This window comes from Sinocyclocheilus anshuiensis, unplaced genomic scaffold (genome assembly GCF_001515605.1).
Source record: "Sinocyclocheilus anshuiensis isolate Anshui unplaced genomic scaffold, SAMN03320099.WGS_v1.1 scaffold1081, whole genome shotgun sequence".
Classification (NCBI taxonomy): domain Eukaryota; kingdom Metazoa; phylum Chordata; class Actinopteri; order Cypriniformes; family Cyprinidae; genus Sinocyclocheilus; species Sinocyclocheilus anshuiensis.
The window spans coordinates 750389-765814 of record NW_015555831.1 but is presented as its reverse complement, the minus strand read 5'-3'; the positions used below and the strand labels follow the sequence as shown (position 1 = coordinate 765814).

The following is a 15426-nucleotide window of genomic DNA, read 5'->3' as shown; positions in this document are numbered from 1 at the left end:
AAGCAATAGAAGTAATTATGAAATTATATAAAGATGTACTTAAGTCCTACTTAAGTGGGTCAAAAATCACTGTAAAGTTCAGCTAATTGCATTTAATATAAATTTAAACTAAAATATATTTTAATTTAAATGCACTGAACGTGCAATTAGGTGCAATTATATTCATTTTGCACTTATGTATGTTACAACTACAATTTTCATGCATCAAAAAGTGCAAAACAACATTGTAAAAGTAATCCTTATGATCTGAGCGATGCAATCCATGTCCTCTGAATAGACACGATGATGAACAGATTTCATTTAGGCTTTTATTCACATATAATCACTCATCAACACACATACATCAAATATTGTAAATATTGAAACTCTTTGCACATGCTCTGTCTCTGGCTTGCAATTGAACTATACTCAGTATTTTTTTAACATTCAATGCATAACAGTAAACGATGCATATTATGAAAAGACTTGACTTGTATGTGTGTGTTTGTGTATATGTATTTAAGCACGCACTTCCTCTTTCCTTTCATCCACAATACATGAATTAAAACAAGAAACATTAAACATTAAAACTGAGTGATGAGAACTATATTTCTACGTGTACACAGATCTTTTGGTATACAGACGCAGATACAATATTTACTGCTTTCCTCTCTCTGAGGCATCTGGGTACCACAAGATATGTAACCACAAGACAGTTTGCAGTGTTTTGTAACTGAATGTTTGAATTGGAGTTTGAATGTAACATCAAAGCAGATTTCTCTTCTCTGTGCATGCCTGACATTTTATTTGAAATGAGTTTTTTTAGTGTATTTTTATTAGGATTGTATGGTTTTAACAAGCTGCCAACCACTGACAGACCTTTCACATTTTAATCTGGACTAAAACATGGCAGCCCAGAAAAGATATATTGGTTGGAAATGTTCTGATTCTTTATTATCGTTCTTTTATAGGTTTGTTCTTTGCGAGATATCAAATCTAAAAAGAAAAGTCTGAATTGTGAGATATATAATTGCATTTGTGAAAAAAAGTCAGAATTGTGAGATAAAAAGTCACAATACCTTTATTATTTTTTTTCCATTTTGTTGCAGAAACAAGCTTGTCGCAGTTCTCACAATTCTGCGTTTTTTTCTCACAATTTTGAGTTTATATCTAACAATCCAGACTTCTCATAATTTCTCAGAATAGTTTTCAAAATTTCGAATCACAGTTCTGTGAGATATAATAAATAAACAAATAAATAAAATTGTGAGATGAACAGTCGCGATTACCTTTGTTTAATAATTCTTTGGTGGAAACAAGCTTGTCATAATTGTCCCAATTATGGCTTTTTTTTCTTGCAATTTCGAGAATTCCGACTTTTTTCTTTATTTTATATTGTTTTTAGTTTGTTTCATAATTCTGAGAAGAAAAGTCAGAATTGTGAGATGATAACTCAGAATTGCAAGGAAAAAACGTCTAAATTGTGAGATATAAACTCAGACTTGTGAGGAAAAAGTCAGAATTGTGAGATTAAAAGTCAATTACGTTTTTTACATTTTTTTAATTGCAAGACTTTTTTTTTTTTCGCCCTCGCAATTTCGACTTTCAATTCTGTAATTGCAATTCTGAGAAGATAAAATATATGCGATATAAACTCAGAAGAGTGAGAAAAAAGTCAGAACTGTGAGATAGAAAGACAATACCTTTTTTAAATTTTTTTTTATTGCAAGATAAAAAAATAAAAAATAAATTCTTGCAATTGCTTATGTGTTTAATCTCACAATTTGGACATATTTCTCAGAATTGCACGTTTATACAGTGTCTAGAAATTATGAGCTTATATAATAATAATTAATAATAATTTATGCATTTAGCAGTCGCTTTTATCCAAAGCGACTTACAGTGCATTCAGGCTATACATTTTTTCTTTTACCAGTATGTAAATTATACATAAATTACATCTCGCAATTCTGAGAAGAGAAGTCCAAATTGTGAGATGATAACTCAGAATTGTGCGAAAAAAGTCTGAATTGTGAGACATAAATTCAGAAGTGCAAGAAACAAAGTAAAAATGGTGAGATTTCATCCTGTGGTGGAAAAAGTATAATAATAACAATGTATTCCCTCCAAGTGCTTATAAGTGCTTTGCGTCACAGTGACTGAGGCTTTCTGAGAGGAGATGTATTCCTGACCTCCGCAGGGGCCCGTCAGACAGCGTTTGAAGCGTCGGATCCTGTCAGCAGAAAGAGCTCCACGGGGTCGGAGGTCAACAGGAGTGACAAGCATGTCTCGCTGAGAGGCATTCTGGGACATTTGCCCTTCTGCAGAGTGAGAAAGAGCCCCAGTCGCCTCTGTGGGCAGATACACACATCTCAGTCACAACACCAATGAAGGTCTCCTTGTCATCTTCATTCCCCCCAAAACTGCACACATATAGACAGAGATGTACATGTTTATGAACAAATCCTATCTGTATACCTTGACCTGGTAGAATCTGCAAAATGTTAATAATTAGTTAAATTAATAAGAACAAAACAAGAGCGATAATCCAGTGAGATATATATATACAGTATCTCACAGAAGTGAGTACACCCCTCACATTTTTGTAAATATTTTATTATATCTTTTCATGTGACAACACTGAAGAAATTACACTTTGCTACAATGTAAAGTAGTGAGTGTACAGCTTGTATAACAGTGTAAATTTGCTGTCCCCTCAAAATAACTCAACACACAGCCATTCATGTCTAAACCGCTGGCCACAAAAGTGAGTACACCCCTAAGTGAAAATGTCCAAATTGGGCCCAAAGTGTCAATATTTTGTGTGGCCACCATTATTTTTACTGCCTTAACCCTCTTGGCATATTTGCATAAATATCAATTTTAAAAGCACAGTGTTAAGAATCAAGCTTATGTAAACTTTTGAACTGGTTCATTTGTGTAAAAGCAGTTATTTTTATTTAGTTTTTTAATTTTGTGTCAATTACATGATTTTTATAATATACATACACTCTTATTGACTATATGTAAACATAGAGTACTCAAAATTACAGTGAAAGTATGGATATTGAGTGTAAATTGTATTAAAATCGAAAGTATTTACCCAAAAACACACTTGAATGAAAGTTAAAAAAAGGAGATTCTTATTTAAGCATTTCCGATTATTCTCTCATGTATGATTTTCATATATATATATATATATATATATACAGTAGCAGAAAGGTAAATAAAACGCAGTGGTGCAGAGGTCAAGCATCCATAAAGCACATTTATATACACTGTAAAAATTATTTTTCAAAACTCTCAAAAACGATTATTGGATTGTTTTACAAGAAATTACTGTTTAATATGAATTCATATTTAATTGCAATCAAATGTTACAATTAGGTCGCAAACCTCACACAAATCTTGGAAAATGGCAACTTTAAGAAATAAAATTCATCACATTTAGTCTTAATTCAGAAGCAGCTCACAGTTCTGCTTATTACAGTAACATGTTTTACTGAAGGGAATAGTTATCACTTTACATTACTGTTTTTGTTTGTTTAGCTTGTTGATATTGCTTTCCAAGATTTAAATGGTGCTATTTTTTATTCTTACAGATCTTACAAGTTTCGTAATTCGTCACGTCTGTGTGAAATTACAGCTGACACTAAAATGGAAAGACGTCTGGTTGTTATGATAAAACAGGGCAGCAGAATCCACAAAGAGCCTGTTCTCATTAACAAGGGTTATTTCAGGAGGAAATGTCAAGCCGTGGATCTCAGTCACGCATCGGAGATTTTATTTTCTTCTCCTTTCGATCAAGCTGACAGCATTTTTATTGTTTATTTTTTTCAATAACATGTACAATTCCATGTCCATCTGTCTCAACATAAATTGACAGAATGTCAGGCTCCACAGAAACACAAACATTTACCAGCAATTCCTGTCTTCAAATGAACAAACATTGTGTGACACACATTTTGTATTGTAACAAAGCATGTCTTTGTTTGTTTGCTTTTTCTCGTATTTTATTTGCAGTAAAAAACTTTTATTTATTAGCTATGACATTTATTTATTATTTATTCAGTCAAGTTCTCTATAGTGAGAAAAAGTCTCAAGGAAAATAAAATAAGATTTTTTTTAATAGTATTTATGAATAAAAACTGAAGGCATCCTTTCTGCTAATCTGTCTCGTAAAAACAGTATACAGCCTCTACAACTTTATTAAGACTGGTGTATTGAGACTCATATGAGGGTCAAAGACGAAAAAGGGTTTAAGCATTAAACAATACTGCTTTAAATTGTTGTTTTAAAAAAAAAAAAAATTATAAAGTTTTCTGTTTAATGTAATTGTATTGTTGTTTTTGTTTTTCTGAGCAAAAAATAAATATTATACATTTCCCCCTGATTTACAGAAGAAACCCACTAAAATGTAATTCAGTGTAACAATCTTGTCAGGCATATTTACAACAAAAATCAATTTATGGCATATTAAAAGACTAATTACTTTCACCCCAAATACTAATTAGTTGTAATTTTACATTTTTAAAATTTGCCACTATCCTAGGTTTTGCCCACTTGTCAGTAAGAATTTTTTACTCATTTAAAACACAATTACATTTAATATGCTCCCTTATTCTTTTATATATTTTAATATGTACAGGTCAGAATAAGCATGTTGTTTGAATTTTTACATAAATATTGACAATGTAACATTATTTCAACCAAACTTTGACATTTTATTCTCCAAACTAAATCGTGGAAACAATATTGAAGAAACGATAGCACAAATAATAAATACAAATACAGCTGCAAGGGTCTTTTCATATACATTTTACTAGCAATTATCAGCATGCATCACATGTAAAAGAGGTTTTAACGTTAACATTTTAATACGAATTCTTTGCAACACAACACGACACAATAAAAGTCAAACTGTTAGTGTCCAAAGTGCAGGTGCATTGGTCAAAAACTTACAAATTATCCTCAAAAATGATCGTGCCGTAACATTGCTGATACACGCACTAAAAATGTTTTCAAAAACAGACAAATGTAGAAATACTGTTGTTTCTGACTGGTATTAAAATACACTGTTCTGATGAAGACACGACTGTACTGCAGCTTTCTTATTAAAATCATACAATGTCCACTGAAGGAAGTGAACTGAAAGCTGATTTAGAAATATTAGGTGTAATATTAGGTGTCTCAGATGTCCCAGAAGGCTCCTCGACTCTCTCTCTGGTGAAATAGCTGCTGTGCTGGAACCTGATGGCTTCGTTTCCCCAGCTGGTCCAGTCGCACTGGAGACTTCGGGCAAACAGCTCTAAACACTTGGGCTCGGGGCTAATGTAGGGCTTTAACACAGCTGTAGGACATCAGAGACAGAATCAGCACCAAAGCTATAAATCTTTTTTTTTATACCAAGAAACTCCAGACTGTCTGTGGACCCCAAACGTCAACATCAGCAGGACAAAACACACCACAACAAACTACAGATCGATTAGTAATAAATAACAAAACTGGTCTTTCCATGCAAAAGATACCCTTGTGAAAAAGAAGTGTGCTTAATTGTTTTGAATGTGCACTTGTAGTGTACTTTAAATCTTAAAATTAAAACTGTACTTATAGATTATGAATGCATAAAAATAAATAAAATAAAAGAGCATTAAAGAAATAAAAAGCCACTTGAATTACTCAAAGCGAGACACATATATGACGGTTTATTAACAGACTTAAGTGCTCTTTTATAAAGTTTTACTTTAAAGTACATTTTACACAATTATGATTAAATACGATTTTTGTTGTGCTTTAAAAAAATGTTTGACTAACATACAAGTACTTGATTATAAGTGTAGTATGTTATTTGATATTACATTTAAAATGATCATATTTTAAATGTACTTAATTGCAACTTCTTCATTACAAATGTGTAATTACAAAGACATTTAAATACATGACTGATAAGTTTCAGACTGATAAATGCTTGTCAGTACATTCAGCAGTACTTTAACCATATTTCAAAGACACTAGAAATAATTATAAAGATGGGGACTTAAGTCCTACTTAAGTGGGTCAAAAACACTGTAAAAACAAGTTCAGCTAATTGCATTTAAACCACAACACATTTTCATTTGATTTGCAATTAACATGCAATTCATGTAGTTTGCACTTAAGTATATTGTTTTAAAGTATATTATTTCAACATAAATGTATGCTAAAATGTACATAGGAGGCACAGACCAAAATGAAGGATGACCTGATTATATTGGATTATACCCTGGACCACAAAACCAGTCATAAGGGTCAATTTTTTGAAATTAATATTTATACATCACCTGAAAGCTGAATAAATAAGCTTTCCATTGATGTATGGTTTGTTATGATAGGACAATATTTGGCTGAGATACGATTATTTGAAAATCTGGAATCTGAGGGTGTAAAAAAAAAATCAAAATATTGAGAAAATCGCCTTTAAAGTTGTCCAAATGAAGTTCTTAGCAATGCATATTACTTATCAAAAATTAAATTTTGATATACTTACGGTAGGAAATGTACAAAATATCTTCATGGAACATGATCTTTACTTAATATCCTAATGATTTTTGGCATAAAAGAAAAATCAATAATTTTGACCCATACAATGTATTTTGGGCTATTGCTACAAACATACCCCAGCGACTTAAGACTGCTTTTGTGCTCCAGGGTCACATATGAACAAAAATGAGCAAAACAAAAAACATACAAACAAAAAAAAAATCACGTACACAGAGAAAATAAAAGTAGTTGTGTATGGCATGTTTAAGTGTGTGCACCTGATAATGAAGGCTTATGGGAGTGCAGGACTGATGGGACGCTGATTAGGAGCCGCTGCTCTGGAAGCTCCTCCACTGCTGAAGACCTGCAACACACACTGAGCTTTACAACATAAAGAGATGAGAGAAAGAAGACGCCAACGGGACACACATTACCTGGCTGCGCGGTCAGAGCCAGATCGATGCCTGCCGAGCACCAGCACTTCATAAGGCTTCTTGTGCGGCGAATCCAGAGGAAACACAAACTCTCCTGTTCGGGTCACCTGGAGGTTCAGCCAAACGGTCATCACAAGCCGAGCAAAAACTTTCAAAAGTCATGTTACATTATTTTGATAATCCTTAAAACGAGTAATGATTTATTATGCTTTTTTTTACTTTATGAAAACCCATTAGTTACACTATAAAAGCTGCAAATAAAAGAAAGATCACTGGAGTATGTTTTACAAGAACATGCCATGTCAGTTTTTCAAATTTTTCTGTTTAATTCGATGTGTTATTTGCTGATTCTTCGTAACTGAAGATTCAGATTAAACTGCTTGATGCATATGGATTTCTTTAACGATCTCTGCATTTTGAAGCATTAATATTTTGCATGAATGGACTTTCAATGGATGAAGCAGGTTTCGTTAAAAATAACTATATTTGTTTTTTTTTGAAGATGAAACATTAAAATGAGTAAATGATGATGGCATTTTCATCTTTAATCCTCTGGTGGTCTTCTATGGAAACTTGTTTCTGCCACAAGATAAAGCAAAAAAGGTGATTGTGACTTTTTATCTCATAAATTTTTTCATAAATCTCTTCAATCTAATTCTGACTTTTTTCCCCCATGGTGGAAACAAGCTTCTATTTTAGATCAAACAACATTTTAGGTTAATATTAAAAATATGAAAATACAGCACAAATTTTACAGCGAATATTAGGTTTGTTTTTCAGTCTGTTTTGACCGCCAAATATCACAAGTGTGATCCTAATCCTAATCAGTGTTTAGGCTATTTTTCCTCTTCTTGTGCAGCTGTGGTTGTGTCTACCTTCACCCACAGCCACTCTGCCAGCACTTCAACCCCCCAGTACGGGTAGAGCTCTTCTCTGATGAAACGCAGGTGCTTCGCCCGGTTAGTTACCCACGTAACCACAAAGCATTCTGGAGCAGCCAGTGCCGGCACTGGAAGCTGCTTGAGCTGAGACGACGGTAGAGAGCTGTATCTGTCAATCACAGCAGGATATCACTTCAGTCCACAGCAATGTGTTATTACAGGCTTATTACAGGTAGGAAATACACTTATACCTGTTGCTTCTTTTGACAGATTTGTTCTCCCATGGTGGATCAAGGACTATAAGGTCAAATCTGTCTCCACCTGTAGTCAAAATACAGCAATATGCAACACTAACAGATCAACATACTGAGGTGTAGAAGGACATTCAAGACATGTTGCCAAATAATCAGACCCATGGGAAGCAAACAACATCCAAAATAAAAATAAAAGTGATAATAATAGATAATAAATAATAAAAAGAGGGACAAATTTGTACGCGATCCCATTGGAATCTGTTCCAAATTGACATGAAATTCCAATAAGAATCCTGTTCAGATTCCTTTACGTTTTGTTGACTCAGGTTAATGTAAGAAATGTTTAAAGCGTTAAAAAAAAAGTCTAAAAAATATCACTGAAATTTGTTTTATTACTGTATATATTTAAGACAATGAACCTGTAGGGTCACAAAATTATGCAAAATTGGCAGCATTTAAAGTAGCATAACAAAACTACAAAAAAAAACAAAAAAAAAACTGGTAATGCATTACCTAACATGAATTAGCAATGAACAATACATTTGTTACTGTATAATATTTGTTATTTTTAGTTAATAAAAATACAACTGTTACATTAAAATTAAATATATAATTAAAAATTAAAATAAAACGTTTAAAACTGAAAATTAAAAAAGCTCAAATATGAATAAATATCACAATAGTATATTAATAATACTAAAATTGCACTAGTCATGAAAACTTCGAGCCATTTAGCTGCTCTGCATCAAAAACAAAATACTCTATGGTGCTAGAATAGTAAATTAAAATTCTGTGATTGAACTCACTGTTGGTAAGTGGATGCATACGTGTGATGTCAGACAATAGGAACCGGCTGCGGGGCGGCAAAAGATACTTCTCCTTCATCAACGTGACCTCATAAGCGCAGTCGAATGGGTTTTCAGTGATGTATGAGAACAGATCCAGCGATGGGTCCAGACCATCTCTGTTCAACGTCTGCACTGGTGCCTCCACAGAATCGTCTGTTAACGGGAGCTGCTTGGCCATGTCACATAACGCAGCTAGCCGGCACTCAAGTGATGACATGGATTCAGAAGGTGGTGCGGTCAAAACTTCTGTCAAGTATCCACACTGACGTCCAGCTTCCAAAAGAGTCCGAGAGCCCTCCAGAACCACCAACCTGATCTGAGAAAAGATCAAAACAAGCCATAGAGGACAAAAAAAGAAGGAAAATTTGTATGCTAAAATGACAAGTAAAACAAAAGGAATGAAGGAATTATGATTGAAGGAATTTCTATCATAATTTGGAATCACTCCATTTTCAGTATGCACTGAGTACTGTACATGAAAGATCTACTAACAAACGTTCAGTGTTGTCAGTATTTAGTTTCAAAAAGCTAGCAGCATTCATGGTTTCAGATCATGAATGCAGTTGTTCTTTAATGATTTTAAATCATTATGCCATTTGAAATTTATGCCATGCTGCCGAATAATCAGACCCATGGGAAGCATATCAAATAAAAAAAAGAGAAGTGGACCAAGAACTGAGCCTTGAGGAACACCTCAAATGGAAACAGTTTATGATGTCTGTTTTTAATACAAACAAACTGCTGCCTATCACTAAGACAGAATTTGCCAAATTAAAAAGAGAAGTGGACCAAGAACCGAGCCTTGTGGAACACCTCAAATGGAAACAGTTTATGATGTCTGTTTTTAATACAAACAAACTGCTGCCTATCACTAAGACAGAATTTGCCAAATTAAAAAGAGAAGTGGACCAAGAACCGAGCCTTGTGGAACACCTCAAACGGAAACAGTTTATGATGTCTGTTTTTTAATACAAACAAACTGCTGCCTATCACTAAGACAGAATATGCCAAATTAGGGCTGTACAACGTATGTATATAATTGTGTATTAATTTATGCATTATAAAATAAAATTATATATACTTATTATTATACTTATTATTTATTTATTTGTGCTCGCTTCACACTCCATCCAGTAGGGGGCGGAGTTTGTCGTGTAGGATTGTTTGCCAACCGCCGTGAAACAACAGAGAAGAACTAATGCTGCCGCAGAAAGACGGAATTCGGGTTGATGTTCCTGGCGCGAAGTCTTTAAGTTTACAGACTTCATGAAATCAGCAGGTTACTCTTGAATATTAGTCTGAATATCAGACGGGTGGACATCAGACAACACATCTAAACCTGAAGATAAACATGTCAGAGACGAAGCGGTGAGTTTTTATCGTTGTTATGTGTCAGAGGTCGCTGGTTTGGAATCGAAATCGAAAATGACGGAGGCCGGAGCGGAGCGAGACCGGCGGAAAAAGGCGCCGAGGTCGGTGTGTGTGTACGACTGCCGCTCGGAGAGCCGCGCCGCGTCGACGCCGACGCCGCCGACGCTCCTAGACACCGCGGAGCTGGACTACAGCGGCTTCCTGCGGGCTCTGAGACAGGTAACACCGCGTTTACCAGAGTAACGTTAATTCAGCTCGAGTCCTGCATTAAACCCTTAACTGTCACCCCCCGTTTTTTAAAATAGGCATGAAAGTGAATGCGCATCTTGTTAGTAAAGCCGGTTCTGTAATCAGCAGTAAATCTCCATCACGTGCGTGCTTTCACATTGAGCAGCATTATCTACACAGAGCTGTTGTTCACTGACGAGCTGCGCAAAACCAAGTTCATATTCACGCGATTTTTTGCGCAGCTCGTCAGTGAACAACCAGAGTAACGTTAATTCAGCTCGAGTCCTGCATTAAACCCTTAACTGTCACCCCCCGTTTTTTAAAATAGGCATGAAAGTGCACTATCCAAACTTAAATTGTTGTAATTTATTAACAATTAATGAACAGAATATAGATAGGCTGTTGTTATTATTAATAATTATAGTAATGGTAGTGATAGTGATAATAATAGTAGTAGTATTAATAATAATAATAATAATATTGTTGTTATTTCTCCTCTCTGGACGGTGATGGACTTGGGCTGTAGATGGAGGAGCTGCATTGAAAGCACGAGTAAAGAAAATCAGTAGATTATTGCAAAAGTGGAATTTTTTTCAAAAAGTTATAGAGGTTTATAGAGGCACTATATTTTATTTTATTTATTATAAATATTTTGCATAATAGGTTTTACTCTAAAATTGGTATAAAATTAAAGCCTTATGTCTAAATAAGTTATGTTCCAAATTTGAAGTTGATATGAAAAAAATTGAGGTTCCTGTGAGATTTTATTTAGGGCGATTTTATACCACAAACAGCCACCGGGTGCCATGCAAACTCCCATTAAAAACTTTTTCTGTCACAAATGTCTAGATTTCTCTGTCAATATTATGTCTAGCTCAAAATAACCACTAAATATGGAATCCTGAGACTCAGACCTTTCCAGTGATATGTTTCTTGTCAAGATTATAAAAAGGTTTGATTCTAAAAGAGCGTAATGCATTTTGTAATACGACACTTGACACCGCCCACTAAGGGGGAGGAGACTGCCAAAAGATTTTAAAGTACCATTTCTATGGTAACGCAATGTCCGATTTCAAAATGGTTTTCAGAGGATGAATCTTGGGGCTTCTAACGCTGATTACAGAACCGGATTTCTGACAAGATGCGCATTAAATATCGCATGCGATTTATCGTGCAGCCCTATGCCAAATTAAAAAGAGAAATGGACCGAGAACCGAGCCTTGCAGAACACCTCAAACAAAAACAGTTTATGATGTCTGTTTTTGAATACAAACAAACTGCTGCCTATCACGAAGACAGAATATGCCAAATTAAAAAGAGAAGTGGACCGAGAACCGAGCCTTGCGGAACGAGACCGGCGGAAAAAGGCGCCGAGGTCGGTGTGTGTGTACGACTGCCGCTCGGAGAGCCGCGCCGCGTCGACGCCGACGCCGCCGACGCTCCTAGACACCGCGGAGCTGGACTACAGCGGCTTCCTGCGGGCTCTGAGACAGGTAACACCGCGTTTACCAGAGTAACGTTAATTCAGCTCGAGTCCTGCATTAAACCCTTAACTGTCACCCCCCGTTTTTTAAAATAGGCATGAAAGTGCACTATCCAAACTTAAATTGTTGTAATTTATTAACAATTAATGAACAGAATATAGATAGGCTGTTGTTATTATTAATAATTATAGTAATGGTAGTGATAGTGATAATAATAGTAGTAGTATTAATAATAATAATAATAATATTGTTGTTATTTCTCCTCTCTGGACGGTGATGGACTTGGGCTGTAGATGGAGGAGCTGCATTGAAAGCACGAGTAAAGAAAATCAGTAGATTATTGCAAAAGTGGAATTTTTTTCAAAAAGTTATAGAGGTTTATAGAGGCACTATATTTTATTTTATTTATTATAAATATTTTGCATAATAGGTTTTACTCTAAAATTGGTATAAAATTAAAGCCTTATGTCTAAATAAGTTATGTTCCAAATTTGAAGTTGATATGAAAAAAATTGAGGTTCCTGTGAGATTTTATTTAGGGCGATTTTATACCACAAACAGCCACCGGGTGCCATGCAAACTCCCATTAAAAACTTTTTCTGTCACAAATGTCTAGATTTCTCTGTCAATATTATGTCTAGCTCAAAATAACCACTAAATATGGAATCCTGAGACTCAGACCTTTCCAGTGATATGTTTCTTGTCAAGATTATAAAAAGGTTTGATTCTAAAAGGTACCATTTCTATGGTAACGCAATGTCCGATTTCAAAATGGTTTTCAGAGGATGAATCTTGGGGCTTCTAAGCTTTCAAATGATATATGATTTATGATGATTACTAAAAGATTTGATAGAGAAAAAGGACAACAACAAAAAAGAGCGCCAAACTGTGGGACGGTGACAGTTAAGGGGTTAAACCGTGTTTAAATCCAGCAGTGTCATGGTTTTATTTCGATTTCAGGAGTTTTCCCTGTCGGCAAAGGAGACTTTTGTTATTAGCACGACGGACCGAAGAGAGATCGACTCGGAACTTTACAGTAAGAGCTCGAAAAGTGTTTACTTATTAAATATTATAGTTATTTACTTGCCTGTTTTCATTGTGGCGTTTTTATTTTTTGCCCTTTTGTTAGATTTTAAATATGTTTTTAATGTGGTGTGTTCTGTATTTTGTTTACAGATGAAAATGTACAAATAGTAACTTTCAATGTATTAACTTTTTTCTGTAAGAGCTCTAACAACGTTTATTAAATTTAATATTATATTAATTTACTTACCTATTTTATTTAAATTTAAAATTACATTTTCAATTATTTTTTTATTTCAAAACTAAAAAAGTAATAATATATTAGATTTTCTTTTAAATTTACTTTATTTTACGTGTTAATTTTGTTATATTTTTAATACAAACAAACTGCTGCCTATCACTAAGACAGAATTTGCCAAAAAATGCAGTACAACAGAATACAATGTGTGGAATACCATATCCCACCGAGCAATACACTTAACTTAACCTTCCAGTGAACTCCACTTTAATTTTCCAGTGTGACAAATTTTGATTTACTTTTTTTCTTGAATCATTATTTAATCTGATTTTTCTGACCATTTTTAATGTATACAATGCAAAATGACCACTGTTTGCCACACAGAATTAAACATTAGGGTTGTGACAATTTAGTCGTACTGTTGTACTATAATGTTCGCCTTTTTTTTTAATCTACAACGCACAATTCCTAATGTAGGAAAATTATAATAATAAAATAAATATTATTTGATCCCATTACGATTAGTTTCAAATGATTATGATGAAATTATACACATTGCTTAAAGTTTTGTTGATGTAAGAAATGAATAAAGCATAAAACCAGCCAATTTTGTCACCTTTCCATGATAAATTTGGGCATCTAACTCTCCTGCATTAAGATCACGCTGCTTTCTCTTTCGTTTCTGCAAATAAAGAAAAAAACCCCCAGTAAAGAATCATACAGCAACCTCCAGAGACTTTTTGTAAATAATCGAGCACAGTATATCAACTAAAATGACAATAAATGTGACATAAATAAGTGTTTTGTTCTGCTTTTTCTGTTGCCTACCTTTCGTGTTTGCAGATCAATCTTTGCATGTTCACCATTGCTATGTTTTGCAGTGCTAGTGAAGATATCAGTGTTTTGTTGAATCTGAACGTGGGGTTTCACCGTATTAAAATACTCCCTCTTGAAACAGCATCTGAAGTATTTAGGCTTTTCAAGCCCATCACTGTAAGAAACACAGCGCTGCAAACCCTCATCGATGTGAGAGCAGGAGTCCAGCAGCCAGCCGCAGGAGTGCGCACACACTACAGACATTTACAAAACAATCACATAAAGCTCATGGAAATTATTCATCTCATGTGTGCTGCTGCTGCTGCTGCTGCAGCTGCTTCTTCTTGAGACGTTTGATTGTTAGGTTGCAAGCCAGCTTTCGGTGCATTAGCGCCACGGACTGGACTAGTGTGGAGCATCAGCGTGAGATTTCATGTGTGACATTCATTACATTATTTATCAATCATAATTATTATTAAACAATTATTATTTTAGATGATTATATATAATAAAATCGTTGTATAATTTTATATATTATACATATATTTATAATAATTGTATATTTATTTATGTATAATTCAATAACAATAAAAATGGAAATTATATAGAGTGTATTATTATTAGTAGTAGTAATTTATTTGTTATGCAAATCTTCCCACATAGTGATGTAGACATGTGGGGGCGTGTTAGAACGAGCCGTTTTAGGTAGGTGTGGCTGACTCTAAACTTTTATAAAGAATATCTCTTTGGATTTGAGACTTTAGTCTTTGCAACTTTACAGATCTTCTTTATGCACCAAGAGCTTGTAACACTCCAAAGAGAAAGAAAAATTGTAATCGCATCACATATGACCCCTTTAATATAAATAAAATCTAAATCTACATTTTATTTCAGAAGTGAAACTTGAATTGTATTTAAAAAGTAAATAAGTGAAATTATTATTGACATTGTTAATTTTGTTGTTTACAGTTTTGCATATGAAAATGTAATAAAACAATAGTACATTTTTTTTCATTTTTTTGTTTTACTGTAAAAGCTATAAGTTTTTTATAGTATTTTTTAAAATTAAATATTAAATGTACATATTTCATTTTGTTTACAGTTTTTCAATATATTTGTATATATTTCATATATTTATATTTTATATTTCTAAACTAATATTTATTTTTATTTACATATGTAAATTTTCTCGTTTACAGTTTTAAATATTTTATTTTATTATTATTTTAAAACCGAAACTTAAATTTTATTTGAAAATTTTTAAATGTAAATTTTTATTTAAAAAGTCATTTTAAATTATTATTGACGTTCATTTAGGGCTGCACGATTAATCGAATGCGATTGTCATGCG

The 15426-nt window shown here is 33.7% G+C and overlaps 2 protein-coding genes across 3 annotated transcripts in view; one reads left to right on the top strand and one right to left on the bottom strand.

Moving 5' to 3' along the window:
- Nucleotides 1–4781: 4781 nt before the first annotated feature.
- On the bottom strand, nucleotides 4782–14418 carry mettl4 (methyltransferase 4, N6-adenosine). Its single transcript, XM_016469708.1, has 8 exons — nucleotides 14088–14418; nucleotides 13876–13941; nucleotides 8874–9231; nucleotides 8065–8134; nucleotides 7808–7982; nucleotides 6933–7039; nucleotides 6777–6862; nucleotides 4782–5329 (listed from the first exon to the last, which is right to left on the bottom strand). The coding sequence occupies exons 1-8, from the start codon at nucleotides 14337–14339 to the stop codon at nucleotides 5100–5102; spliced, it is 1344 nt and encodes a 447-aa protein (XP_016325194.1). The 5' UTR covers nucleotides 14340–14418; the 3' UTR covers nucleotides 4782–5099.
- The window catches only part of LOC107675396 (structural maintenance of chromosomes flexible hinge domain-containing protein 1-like), a 59131-nt gene continuing 53825 nt past the window's right edge, over nucleotides 10121–15426 (top strand). For both annotated transcript variants that reach the window (XM_016469706.1, XM_016469707.1), the window contains exons 1-3: nucleotides 10121–10387; nucleotides 11890–12007; nucleotides 12959–13034. In XM_016469706.1, coding sequence (XP_016325192.1) covers nucleotides 10341–10387; nucleotides 11890–12007; nucleotides 12959–13034 — 241 coding nt within the window. In that variant the 5' untranslated portion in view covers nucleotides 10121–10340. The remainder of the gene's footprint in view (nucleotides 10388–11889; nucleotides 12008–12958; nucleotides 13035–15426) is intronic.